At 45.8% G+C, this 14338-nt stretch overlaps 1 protein-coding gene across 11 annotated transcripts in view; it reads left to right on the top strand.

The window, feature by feature from the left end:
- The window catches only part of fbrsl1 (fibrosin-like 1), a 293183-nt gene that overhangs the window by 249467 nt on the left and 29378 nt on the right, over window positions 1–14338 (top strand). For all 11 annotated transcript variants that reach the window (XM_078250014.1, XM_078250016.1, XM_078250008.1 and 8 more), the window contains one exon: window positions 5740–5788. In XM_078250014.1, the coding sequence (XP_078106140.1) occupies window positions 5740–5788 (49 nt within the window). The remainder of the gene's footprint in view (window positions 1–5739; window positions 5789–14338) is intronic.

Here is a 14338-nt window from a genome sequence, read left to right on the forward strand (position 1 = left end):
AGGCAGCAGTGATAAGGGCTAGCAACTGCTGCACAGCCAGGGGAGGGAGGGGAGGGAGGAGGGATGGTGTTGTGGGGTGCGGTAAGCGAGACGAAAGGGTAATATTTTACACAAAGCTCAAGCCCCCCTGCTTCTCTCTCGGCATTCATTTCCCTGCGTCTGTTGCTAGGGGGAGAGGGAGCAGGAGTTGTCAGCCCTGGCCCTCTGTCGTCGCACACACAGACACACACACACACATGCATTATACGTGCCTATGAAAATGGCACTCGGGGCTGTAAAGTATAAAGATGTTTGAGTGTGTTTTGTGTGTGTGCTAAGGGAGACCACTCCATTCTACATGGTCACTATGGAATTCATTATCATCTTAATGATGCTCCAGTTCAGGCGAGTATCTGTTGGTTGACAGTTGCGTGGGAGGTTTCTTCTCTCTTTCCCATTCGTGCTGTATAGCCCATCATGCTCGCTGGGGGTTTGCAGTCTTGCTGGCTCACACCTGTTCTGACAAGCAGGAGGCAGCGGCGGTGGTAGCGGTGGGTGGGAATTGGACGTAGATGGTGCCTGTTCCCCGCCCTGGGAACGCGTAGCACTGCTGCGGCTTATAATAAACGACCGCTCGGGAGGTCATTAAGTTTCTGGAACGGCGCGAGGACAAATGCGCCGAGGAGATAATTAATTTGGTGTCTCCCGTTGCAGCCTGGGAGCTGTAGGCCCACTGTGCAACGTCTAAATGCTGCATCTATTGTTAAAGTAGCATTAGCGGACGTCTGGGGTGAAAGGGTGACAGTAGTTGAAGGGCCTGAGTGGGCGCTGATAGAAGTGTTTTTCAAAGCCGCGAGCTACTCCCATGAACAGAGAAAGTCAGGCCCTTGCTAGGGTTTGACTGATAGCTGTTTTTACCATATCAGTACTGATAAGCTTTTTTGTGTCAGTGTTCAAGATCATTGTGTGTGACCTTTTTTTATACACAGAAAACAAACATACTCAATATACTTCAAATCAGAACATCACGTTAGAATCATTCAAGGGTTTTGCTTTTTAAGGAAAAAATATAGCAGTACAACCCTGACAAGAGAGGGAACTAAGGACTTGAGGTGACAGTAAATGGAAAATTGGGAGTGAGGGCAGTGAAGGAGGAAGTTGACAGTGATGAAACACCAAGCAGTGATGAACAATGAACAGCATGTGTGTGTATGGGAGGTTTGGTGAGCGTGGATCCATGGACAGACAGGTTTGGCCACGGTAATTGAGAGCCTAATCGTCCATGCCAGGATATGTGCCCTTGTGCCCGCTTCCTTCTTCTTTTTTTGTTTCTTTTTCTTCTTCTTTTCTTTCTTGTTTGTCATGCTACATGATGAGTCCTTTAGTGCCACATCCTGTCACATCAACACAGCACCGAGTGGCCATGTGCTCTTATACAGGTCCGTCAAGTGTCTTCGCCTACGCAAGGACTTTTGACCCACTTATTTACATGTAGCATGCACAGAATGTGTTGTGTCTTTTCTATGCTCTATTACCCATGATTACACAGTTGGACGACATGCTTCTAGCTATAGCTGCACTCATGGGTGTTCAGTTGATTTGCATCTGCTTGTATGTTTTGTTTTGTACAATAGAACATCTTTCATCAGTTTGGAGATGTCATTTTTGTGTTTGGTTTGTGGTATATAATTGTTAAGATTATCCGCCTTACCACTTGTCCTACAGCAGTCCGTCAAGAACATAGCATGTGCCAAATGACTCAGAACAAAGTTGTAATTATAGTCTTTGCAGGCATGAGCCCACAACAGAGCCTACTAACAGGTTTCTTTGATTTCACGCTACAGCGGTTGTGATAGCACTGCCAGCCTGTGTCATTTTTTTTCATCTTTACCAGGAAGGGGAGGGGCTTTACCTGCTTTACTGGGATAGGGGGCGATTGTATTAGGAATTTAGTTTTATTTAGTCTGGGTTTACCTAACCTCTGGCTGCAAGATTATTTCCTGTTTGGAGATAAGTTGCTCAGTTCCAAGGAATGCAGGGTATGCAATAGGAGCTCTCAGATCAAAGGTAGATGGACGGCCTGGGGACCATTTGATATAAAGCAGGGGGTTCGGGGGGTGGGGGGGTTGTGGGGAGAGAAATTGGTCTCTCAGCAGTCTTTACTAAATGAGGTTAATTGAATCTGGGTAATTGCTGACCTTCCTGTCTGGGTGAAATCACAGCCTTAACTGATCAATGCCTTTCATAAATGTATGCCTGAAGGTTATTCAGTTGATTATCCCGCCCTCCCTTGCTGCATGCATCACCTCGCTCAGTCGGCCCATTGTGCTTAAATTAAGCGAGGAAGCGTTTTACCACTAAAAAAAAGTGCAATTAAGCTTGTCTCAGATTTTCTAAATTGATTAGCTTGCTGTGTTGTTAAATAAAAGCGATGTGGACATGGAAATTTTGCTAAGCTTTTTCCCCCCCCTTGCTTCTTTGCTGTGACAGCAAATGCATTTTGCCTCGCAGTAAATGTCTCACTTATTGCTAGCGAGGGTTTCTGCCTCTCTGCTCTCCCTCTGCGGCTCTGCTATTATCTGGAGATTTATGCAGCCAATAAGTCATTGGTGTTCAGGGAAGTTGGGGACTTTTTAAAACAAACAGCAGTGTAATTTGTAATTTGGCATTCTCTAAATCTGGGAATTATGGTTCTGCATGTGGCTCTTTAGGGAGTTAGCACTCTGATGGTGGGTTTACTGGCCCAGCTCCCTCCCTGGCCTCCTTCTTTTTCTTTCTCCCCTCATTCCTTTTACGCCTGCCGAGGAAACGGAAGGATTTCACAGCTGCTGAGAGCTGGGCCCCGGCTGGGCCCTGTGACCTCCTTCTTGCTTTTTCCCCCTCCCTCACTCTCACTCCCTCTTTTCTGCCTCTCTCCAGCAGTCTCTTTCCTCAGGGAGCTCTTGTGTGGCTCAGAGGAAGCTGAATCATAAAGCATGGCTAATGAATAGAATAGGGAAGGAAAGCTGAGGCCTGCTGACGGCCCTCCAGAGAGGAGGCCAGGCCCCTGAAGCCCCAGGCTCAGATAGCAGACGGCCCCCTCAAAGGTCAGGCTTCCTGCGGCCCGCTCCAAGTGCTTTTGGCTCCCAGGCAATGTGGCTTGAATTTCCCCCATTATTTTTTTTAAATGGTTAAATTTCCCTGTTTCCTTTAGAAAACCTGGCCTTTGCTCCTCTTTTTTTCCCTTGTCTGTCTCTCTTTCTCTATATATATTTCCCCTCTGTCTCATCTTTCCCGGTCTGTTTTTAATGGCAGCCAGGGTTGCCTCAACAAAGAGAGTGTGAAGAATTTGTTATACATGACCTCTGCACACCACAACCACAGGCCGCTCAGACTGCCAGCAGCACAGCCCTGTGAAAAAATGTCAACTTGACCAGCGAAACCAAGAAAGTTCTACAAAAACAACAGCTAGCCAAATCAGGGCTCTGCTTTGACATGCCTTTTTAAGAAGTGCTTTTGTAAGCGGACCTTGTAATTGTGGATTATACGACTGACTCATGCAGAGTTGGCAGGTGCAAAACACAGCATTAAAACCTAAATATTGGTTGTTGATGTTACTTGGAATGTGTTTGGGATATAAAACGGCTCATTGCGCACTCAAAATAGCCACAAAAGGAATAAGGAGAACTAGGTTGTCTTGGCACATGCTAAACAAAGAATTTTCTGTTCTCTTTCTCAGGAGCGTTATGTCTGCCTTGCTCTCTGGATAACCACTCTGGTCATAACAATTGTTTAAACTGTTATAGTGAGTTATTACATGACCTACCCTGTCTTTTTTTGCTTTTGTGACCCCATGCCACACTAAGCACGTCCCTGAGCCAGCTCCCGTGTCCATTTGACAAGCTTCATTTCATTCTGAGCCCATATTTTTCTTCCAGGGCCTCCGGGGCCATGATTCAAGGCTGAGGTTGTGCTGCTGCAGTGCTGAGGCTTGGTACTGGAGCGTTTAATGTCGTCCAAAGCTAACAAAGAGCCTGTGTTGTAGCCTGGCGCCCCGGTTCTGGGAGACTGAAAGAGGGCAATGCACAACACTCTGTCTTTCCTCTATAGTCTCTCGCCTCCTCTACTGTAAGAGGAAACAGGAAACATCTCCTTTATACTGAGCGCTTGCCCTCCATCAAATGTTCCGCTTATCGAGACTAAACTAAAGAGCTGTTATTGACCTCTTCTGACATTTTCATCAGGCTGTTGAACTTCTTTAAACACACTGGTTGACCAGTCTTTTAATAAATATTGTAGTTTATTAATCTCATAACTAACATTGCTTAAATGGCACCGTTAAAGAATCTAATGCTATCAAGAATAATGTTTGCAAGATTCACATTTAAAATCTCAAAGTCTGGTAATGCTGATGCTGAGAGCACTTATATCAGCGGAAGCTTCACTGTTGTGGTTAGCGCTGAGATGAGACATCAAGCGCAGACAGACAAACACGTTGGAGAACAGTAACACAGTGGCAGCAAAGGAGAAATTGGGAGGTCTTGGAAAGAAAAGGACGTCCTCAAAACACTTGTGAAGAACTAACACGGATGCCAAGGACGGCCATCTGTGTTTACAAAAACGATTTGCTTTCTCTTTTTGTCTCCGTCGCTCTTGCACTCACTCTGATTCACTGTTCATTCTTTACATATGCTCCCTTTGTGCCGCATAAAACACAAGCATGGCAGTTAAGGACACTCGGGCCCTTTGGGTGGAACATATGTTCAGCTCTTGCAGCTTTTTACAAGTGTGCAGAAACCAGATGAGAGGATCTGAAGCAAAGTGAAATCTTGGCTTTAAACAAAACCCCTATATGGGCAGATATTACAGGCTGAGGAGGACTTTCATTGTTAATATTATCATCGGAGCACACCGATTTTATGCTACGGTATTTTGCACAAATACCAGCTTTTGTGTGGATTTACTGCTTTTTCGGTCATAGTGTTTAAACATTCCCCGTCTGGCCAGTGAACATGTGTGAAAATGTATGGTGTGTTTTGATTTAGGTGGTGCTCGCCAGAATCTACATATCCATCTAAAGCCGAGAGGAAAATACCTTGCAGTGTTTAGTCTAGAAGTCTCCACTATCACTTCATAGTGAGGTGCCTTTCTCTCCCAAGTGACTCAGCCTCCATTTGACTACAGCCCAATCAGTAACAACTGTTTCTGACCCAGTAAATGCTTTTGTTGTTGACAGATCATCTGTTTACCTCCAGTATGGGCTGATATTGGCTTTGATATTGAATCTGTGAAATAAGGATATTGCTGTTAGAGTAGATGCACATTCTATTCATGAGATATGTTTTTCCATTCAAAGATATTGCAGGACAAAAATGTGATTTCTGAGTGCCAGCATGTATGCAGAAGCCTTTGTGCTCTAATGCTGCAAAGCCACCTTACTGACTTCCTCCGTCTTTGAGAGCACTTCTTCAGAGGGTTTTCAGGTGGCACAACAGTGCCACCTAATGTTACCTCAACAGGAAAAAGCCAGACAGAGACCACCGGGTGCAGAGGGAGCTCTTCTCGTTTGCTGATTGGAGTATTTTGATTGACTGTATAATGCTTTGTGTGGCAGCTGGACGTTTGCTCCAGTCACTAGTGGCCACATTTGTGGGTGAATAAGCATTTTACCTGGCAGACAAAATGTGTGTCAGTGCTTGCATTAGTTTTGATGAATAATATTAATAATAGCACCGATTCACAGGACAAATCCACTAAAGGTCTGCCTTCTTGTTTTTCCAGGTGTCTGATGTAGGATCGGAGAAGCTCTTTTCCCCCACCACACCCAAAGGTAAGAGCCCTCTCTGTTTTCTCCATTCCCCCTTCAGTCTTTCTTCCTCTGCCACATTCATACTCATAACAACAACTGGGCTTTGCGAATGAGTCCAAATCTCCTCGGCTCTAATCCTGCAGCTCCCATTCAGATTTAAATGTCAGCAGACATAAACAAGGTCTGGTGACTACATATGCATACATTTTTGCCTGAGCGCAGAGTGGCGTTTGCTGGACGATTCCGCCAAAGGCTTAGCCCTCCTACATATTGGTTCATTAGAGGGGATTTAGAGCCTCCCTGCCACATGCTCCCACAAATGGGAACTTCCCTCAGGCAATACAAGCTCTCTGACAGCAGGCCTGGACCACAATGGATGCCAAAGGAAAGAGAGAAAGAGCTTTGTCAGCCCCCCAGACAACACAAACTCTGTGCCTGTGTGTTAACATATGCTTTTGTATGTTCATGCATGATCTTGCGTGATTTTGTGTGTCCATGTGCCGCCAACCACATACATGTGTTGGTGTATGCCATGTGAGCAAAGAATGGCTGCACCTGTAAATTCACTAAATGCAATGATGTTTGCCAGGTCAGAGCAGGGAGAAAGGTGTCAAATTGTGGATGCAGGAAGGCAGGGGAGGGAGGAGAGGCACGATCAGCCTACTAGTGACAGATAGCAGCATGCAGACCATGTCCCCCCAGGGCAGGAACCAGGAAGCAGGGCCATTAACGCAAGCAGAGGGAGAAGGAGGTGGGTGTGCAGAACAGTGTAAACTCTGGCCATATGAGAAGGGTTTGGGAGGGGGGGGTGTCTGCAGGACAGACTAGACATATGGATTAGCTTGCCTCTACTGAACTGTTAATGTCATCATAATAGACACAAAGTTAGTGTAAACAGGGATGTTTTTTAATATTTGTTGAAAATGTGTTGAAAACCATTTTCTAAAATGAAGTTGTGAAAATGTAGCACTCGTGGTCAAACTGACTATACATAGTTAATATATTAGTATGGCAGGGTTAAAGATACTTTGTGGTTGTTGTAAAAGAAGGCTGGACCATGCTTTTATCTGCAAAGTAGAGCAGATATTTGTAGCATCAGTGTAAATCTACCTCCTGCCTTTTGGTAATCCCAAATTAGAGGTCTTTGTTTACCTCAATTTTCCTCACCTTCACATCAGAACATCCACTGTAAAAGCTAGGTTTCCTTTCAACAGCATATGAAGGTGTTTCTTGGTTTAGCACAGTAGCTTTGTCTGCTAAGTGGAAAGGCATGGCTGACAAGGAGGAGAGAAACCAGGCCTGTCGGCCGTGTGATGTAGATGACCTGTGACCAGCGCTGGCCTCGTGAAACCAGCGTTCACAATGACAATGACTCCCAGACTTGCATGGTTAAGAAAACAACTAGACCGCGTCCAACTCCATCTATTTTCCACCGGGCTGCTGGACTACTGCTGTTGTAAGCTGTCAGGGTGTTGACTTATTTTCCCAGCATGCCCGTACAGAACATGGCTGCATATAAACATACTCTGCTGTGAAGAACAGCTAGTGCAGGCACATACACAACCGTCGTCTTTTACACACATCTACACACGCAGACACCCCGTGCATGTCGGCTGTCAAACGGAGGGCTCTGTGGCTCTTGCTAATGTGCACACAGGGCTGAGGATTAGGTCCCTGGAATTACATCCAGACAATCCTATCAGAGTCGCTCCTGATTGTCACACAGATCAACCAGATCCTGTTTGGGTAATGTGGAAGAAGGGCACCAGATTAGAAATAGGGGTTAGAAAAGGTGAGGCAGCAAAGAAATCAGCAGTTTGATGAAGTGATGAAGTGATTTGGTGACGATGGTATCACGCTGCAATTGCAGAGCTGCCACCAGCCAGCTCTCTTCTTCCATTCCAATGTTGTTGTTTTGAGCTGTAATGGATTCTAGGACAGTGTTTGTTTTTGGCCTAGACCGGTTTGTGTGTGTGTGTGTGTGTGTGTGTGTGTGTGTGTGTGTGTGTGTGTGTGTGTGTGTGATACAAAGCAGCCCACAGGCTGTTTTCCTCTGGTTTAGAATGCGCCGTATGTGTCCCATTACCGGTCTCGCTCACGGTCCTGTGGGACCAATGAAAAGCCTGCTTTCCTCTGATCACCATGCCTGTCGAGCTGTTGGCTGGGAGACACTCCGACAGATACACCCAAACAAACGTTATGGCACACATAAATATATAATGCTGTGATGATGTTTGGCTTGTACATTTCTTTAGGTAATGAGTGTTGTTCCTTTTAACTCTTCCTTGCCTTACCACACTGTGCTCCTTTCTGAACTTTATTTTGGTGAGCAGTTACGGGTACGAACAGTTGAGGTTAAGTCCAAATTGCACACAGGCCCACAGTCTGTCATGTTAATGAAACGGTTCAGGGTTAATGGAGGAGAGGAAAGACCAACATAGTAATCAGTGAAGGAAAAGCGCTGTAATTATGCACACAGAACATGGTTTTCGGCAAAACCCAGACACCCTTGCCTTCTTTCTCTCATGTTTACTTTTCGTCATCACTACATCGCAAGCTAACAGTACTGGTAATAGAAGCTAATAGTATCTGTTATAACACAGCACACACTGTGCAGTTCTCTATGGATGTTGTTACCCAAGAGCTAGCACCACTTCTGCTGAATGCCTGTCTGTGTTGGTGGTTTAGAGGTAGAAAGGTACAGCAAAGGGCAAGCATTATCTAACAGTTATTGGTTTTTGTTTATTTCCCGTCTTAAACCTCCTGCAAATTATTGATTTCCTGGAGGATGGCATGTTTCAGTAAAAGCGCTGTGAAGACTTGTGCTCCACTCAGGGCTACTCTTATTGTATTGCAGGTCAGAGTTTACTGTTGTCACTTGCTTGAAGGCGAATGAGAAGCTAAATGTAGCTGCTGAGCATGTACGGGGCACCTCCACAGAGCACAGATAAACACTTCCCTGGTAGGCCTTCTTATAACATTTCCCAATGCTGCGCCTATGGAAATGGTGGGGAGTTATCACCTAGCTGTCAGCGGCTAGAAATATCTGAGAACACTTTGGAATCTGCAGTGACCATGTTGAATGTGGCATCTGTGGGTTTTAGAGCGATAGGTATAGTCGAGGCAACGTCTTTTCCTGCCCCCTTTGTGCTCTCTGAGGTCCTGTTGTCCTAGCTAGGTGCCACCTGTATGGTGTGTGGTTCACCAGACAAACCTGGGGCATCTTGGGATAGCAGGAGAAAGATTGGTAGAAAACCCATTTCTGAAGTGGATTTGTGCCCTTGTAATCCTGATTAATTTTGACCCGTTGTGCTCATTTTAAACAGAGCATTACAGTAAGCGTGAACACAGCAAGCTCCGGGGCGAAACCAGGAGCTTAGCGGCTTTGGGAGGCTTAGCTGCAGATGGCATTTTAAGCCGGACTTAATAAATTGTTTCCATTAAACTTACCGGCCCACACATACTGGATTAGACCAGAGGAACAAAGGAAGGAGAGAGCATGCAGACGAAGAAGAGGGGGGTGGCGCACACACACACAACTGCCATCATGCACATCTGACTCTGTTAACATCTCTCAGAGGCCACATAAAAGGTGAAGATGGGGTTACTGTGGTGTTAAGGGAGATAGAAGCTTTTGGACATGAATGCAAAATCCACTCACTTCAGAGCTGTTGCTCGTCAGGGATGTTGGACCAATTTGCTTAATTGACACAGAAGTAAACAAACAAAAAAGATGCATAAACCATTTAGCCTGGCAGTGGATTTAGGGATTATCCTCTAACTGTTTATATATAAACACATTACCAATGCTGTAGCTTAAGGATTTAGGATCTGTCCATACCCTATTTTTTTTTTTTTCTTTCTTTGGAGCCCTTTTACTCATATATCAATCTTCTATTGTGGGAAATCAATTCCTTATGGTAGAGCCCCGCCTCTCCCCTCTCCTATCCTTAGCCCGCCTCCACCATACCGCCTTCCCCCATCAGCTCATGGCCTGCTCCCTAAGCTCTCATTATGTGCTACACAGTCCAGGGTCTCCGTGTCGAATCGCTAATCAACCACCCTGTCTTCAGGCCTCCTCTCTCAATAGGTGCTGAGTGGCCTTTGTTCCGCCGCTGCTGTTTGCTGCATGTCAATAAAGAGCTATGGCCTCCTCCACCGCCTCCTCTTCCGTTACCTGGGTCAGCCTTAGGCCTGCTCCTGCAGTGCAAGCTCACAACAAAATGAAACACAGTCCCACCTGCTGGATTCTGAATGCCAGAGAAGGGAGGAAGGATGGTGATGGGAGAGGGAGCGGCAAGGTCAGGGGCAGGGGGTATTGAGGGCATCTCAGCCATAGCGAAGTAGATGAGAGAGCATGTTTGTATTCGGCCGGGCAGCTCTCCGCTGGCCAGGTCAGTGTAATGTATCACTAACGTCGGCAGCCGGCCTGACTGTTTGCAGCCTCTCACCTATTAAATAATGAATGGAGGTTGACCCTCTGACCAACTAATCAGCTTTTTCGTCGTTGAATCAGGATTGAGTGGAAGTAGATGGAGAGTGTGGCTGGCTGGCTGGATAGATGACTGGAGGGCAGACATGTTGTTGAGCGCTGCAGAGGCTTCCAACAGCAGGATTAGCAAGTGCTGGAATTGCAAGCAGCCATCTCCGCTGTGGACTCTAAGCCTGGTGAAGCTCACCTCCAGTCCCTACTGTGATGTGTTTGACAAAGTCCAGGCAGTTCGCATGGCATGCTTCCTTTATCAAGAAGACCAATGTTCCTGTATTGACATAGCACTTATGGTCAAGCTCTGGTGTTTTGGGGTTTGGGCACTCGTGTGTGACAGTCAGACTATGTGCAAAAGAGAGCTGGAGGTTAGTAGTTTTGGATGCATAAAATAAACCACCCCTCTTGCCTCTAACACCACCTCACTTGTTACTGAGCTTGAACAGCAGCTCATGTGTTCCCCCTGATTTAATTTAAATATTAAAAAGGTACAAACTCCTAGCAGAATACAGAAGGTAGACAGGTTAGCTAGCACTCACAGTTCAGGGAGAGAACATACTTGGCAGAAATTGAAGAAAACCATATAGTATATGGCTTGTTTCTTTATTCATCTTTGGGTTATTACTGTTCACAGACATAGGACAGTTTATGAGCTGGGTGATTTGTTTTTGGAGAAAGGGGCTGATATTAATGCCCCCTTTATTGATAGTGCTAATGCTGTTTGTGCAGCCATCCCTGTCAGAGAGATGAAAATAAATAGGGGGGAGCTTGGCGGAGATAAGACACGTGTTTAATTATTAATTGAGCCATTACTGACAGAGATTGCCTTTTTTGATTTAAAGCAGGAAGACCTGCTTCAGGGACAGAAAAAGCAATTACAGAATTCCCAGCTTGCACTGCCGCTGCCCATCGTTTCAGTATACACTGCGAGAGAGGAGTGAAAGGAGACAAAACACTCCTACACACACACACACACACACACACACACATCCATTTACACTGCGGTGTTCCATAAATTATTTTAATTCTTCTTCAATATTTATAGCGTTTTAAATTACGATTACATGGTCATGTACTATTTATGTAGAGTGGCAGGCAGTCAGGAACCAAGCCACATTACCCACAATGCCTCTATGGCCTGGCACCTTGAAAAGCTGACTGAAGGGAATTGTTTGGTTTTGTATGATTCAGGAAGTGATGTCAAACTGCACCGGCTCTTACAAGCCGCCTGTTTTTCAAAGACACTCCTGATTATCTATGCTTGTAAAATCAGAGCTGATATATCATGCTATCCCTGTGTGCACTCTGTGGCCCCTGAAAGCGCTATTATGTCCATTAGAAAAGTCACTGCTCTGTGCAAAGAGCCCAGTGTGCATGAAATATTAACTTAGCCCCCGATTAGCGTGTTGGGTCACTGCTGGTAGAGCTTCAATCGTGAAACAGAAACTCTGCTGTAGTCAATGTATTTGTCCCCCCTTTCTATCTTAGCCGTTACATGTCAGAACGCTTGACACCTGTCAGTCAGTCCTGTCCGTGTCTGTCATCTGTGTCAGCGAGCCCGTGGGTGGTGATCAGCTATTGTGACAGAAAATGGGAGTCACATTGAAGGCTGTGTGATTAGGCTCCATTGTGTGGCTCTGGATTCATTGACTGAATATGGATTCCGCTTTAGCTGTGGAGAGGGAGCAATTACAGAATCACTAAAGGCCATGAGGGAGTTTTAGGATAAGTTGTCAGGGGACATCGCCAGCATTTTGGCTGCTGCACTTTCTCTATACATCTTCGGTGTGTAATGCCAGGGGTGTGTCATCTCTGAGCCGTGCTTCCCAGCTTACTGTTAAGAACAGGTTGGCATATACAGAGGGCTTCACAGTTTATAAGATCAAGTCAAAGTGAATATATTGAATCGCTTCAATACTGAGCAGTACTGTGCAGCCTCAAAGCTGTCTCCTATCCACAACCGAGGCCAGTGCTCCCCTGGGGCCTTTCAGTGCTGTCTCTTCAGTTCAGGTTAAATGATAAAATGCCAGCTTACTGCCATCCTGGCCTTTCCATGCACATGATCCCCCTCACCTACCACACCATCAGCAGCGTTGCACGCCACGCTAGATAATAAGCACATATGAATTTATACTGTGGCTTTGACCCAGAGGTGACACTTACACCTCAGCTGACATTTCTATTTGTGCAGCCATCAATCGAAGCACACAGCAGGGAGAGGGCATTCTCAATGATGAAATCAGGTTTCAGGACTACCGTCACCGAGACAAAAGGTTAAGATATGATTTGATGAGTTTTTTGGCTAAGTGGACAAAGCATTGCAGAGAAAGGATAATTCAATAAATGACTTTCATAAGAAAAGAAAAGGAACCTCATTGACAACACAGCTGTGTGCTGAACCCAACCCCTCTTAGTGGTTACTGTGGTCTAGTTCACTAACTGCTTCACTATAAACCAAGGTCTTAGCTGTGAGTAGGGAGCTGATGCTTCACCAGTGAATCAGAGGTTCCCTGATTAGGGAAGAGCTTTTCGGAAGATAAGCTGCAGCCCCTGCAGTTAGCTGACCAACTTGTAAAACACAGGTTGACTCCCATCTCTGCAGGGAAGCGCCATTGGCTAAAATGGATGGGTTTTTAGAGGGGATAAAGGGAAGAATTTAGAAAGGATAACTCTAGAGAGCAGTAGCTCTCATTACATCTTCTGTCTAATCTTAATCCTCCTCCTCCTCCATCGAAGACGTTTCCAGCTGCGGTGTGGAAGGCATTTTCATTGTTTACTTGGGAGAATACATGACCAGCGTCTTATCACTACTGTCAGGCCTGAAATGTAAAGCGTGTCGTCTGTGATCACTTGCAGGTTTTCTTGTTTTTAATCCTTCATTCCAAGCTCCAGTCATTCTGCCAGTGAGAGTGGGTTTCATCTCCTGTCTCCCTCCCCCCGCCCTGCATTTGTTTGAAGATCCCAGTTCCCTGCTACGTGCATTTTAAGCTCATCTGTGTTGAGCGGTTCAGAGCCAATGTTGTTTGCAGATGAGGCTGTAACGCTCATTGACAAAGCCAGATGGTAGGCGATTGTGGCCAAACACGACGCTTGGATAATGTACAATCGCTGGCAAGGGGACAGTCGTCAGCCTAGACGGATATTACAAACGTGCTTGTAATGGATTGGACATTTTGGGAAGCGGTTCACACAGGCTTGTAAAGATGGGAAAACCATCGCCAGGAACAGAACGGATGTAAAAATGCTTCAGATTCCATGATGGACAAGGACATCCATGCATAAGAAGAATGTGCCAGAGAAAGGGGAGAAAGGAGAACAAGATCTCAAATCAAACAGAAATATTAGCCTGCCATATAAAGTATTTTCCAAGTATTTCCAGATGGGTGGTCCTCTTTAACTGTTTGTTTAGTATTTCTGAGCTCCATACCTTTCCAGTGGCAACTTATAAGCATCCATGTTTCTGTCAGTATCTGTCATCATAGCCACTATGTCTAGAAGCAAAACTGCAGGCTTGGACTAGTACAGTATGTTTGACAGAGGGCTGGGTTTGGAGAGGTTTGTGATAGAGCCTAGCTATTAACCTTAAACTCAACACATGGTGAAAGCAGTAACTTGACACGCACCGCTGAGAAAGGGCTTGTGTATTTCACTGGGCACGAGCGCTATTAATCGTCCCAGTGTTTAACACACAGGAGGTAATTCGCAGAGACACAGGGGCCTGCGTTTTGGCCATTTCAGGGAAGGTTAAAAAATGCACAGTGTGGTCTCCTCCAGTATTCAAGCGGTCATCTGTTTGGCTGTTGTTTTTGGCTACTGATGAATTCCCTGCGCTGGGCCCTGGTGGCGGGGCCCCTAATGGCCTCTGACTGGCTGTAATACTCCATTCAGCAGAGTATGGGCTCCAACCTTTCTTGCTGTTGGGTTAGTGCTGCTGTGTTGAGGGGTGAGCTGCAGGACTGGGATTTCACTGCTGTTTGCTTTGGGAAGGAGCGAGAGGAATTGCTCCAATGCCACATGGCCCACGGAGAAGTGTGTACACAGCACTATCAGCAGTATCGACCAGGGTTGGACTGAGATATGGTGCT

This window comes from Sander vitreus, chromosome 5, assembly GCF_031162955.1.
Source record: "Sander vitreus isolate 19-12246 chromosome 5, sanVit1, whole genome shotgun sequence".
NCBI classification, from domain to species: Eukaryota; Metazoa; Chordata; class Actinopteri; order Perciformes; family Percidae; genus Sander; species Sander vitreus.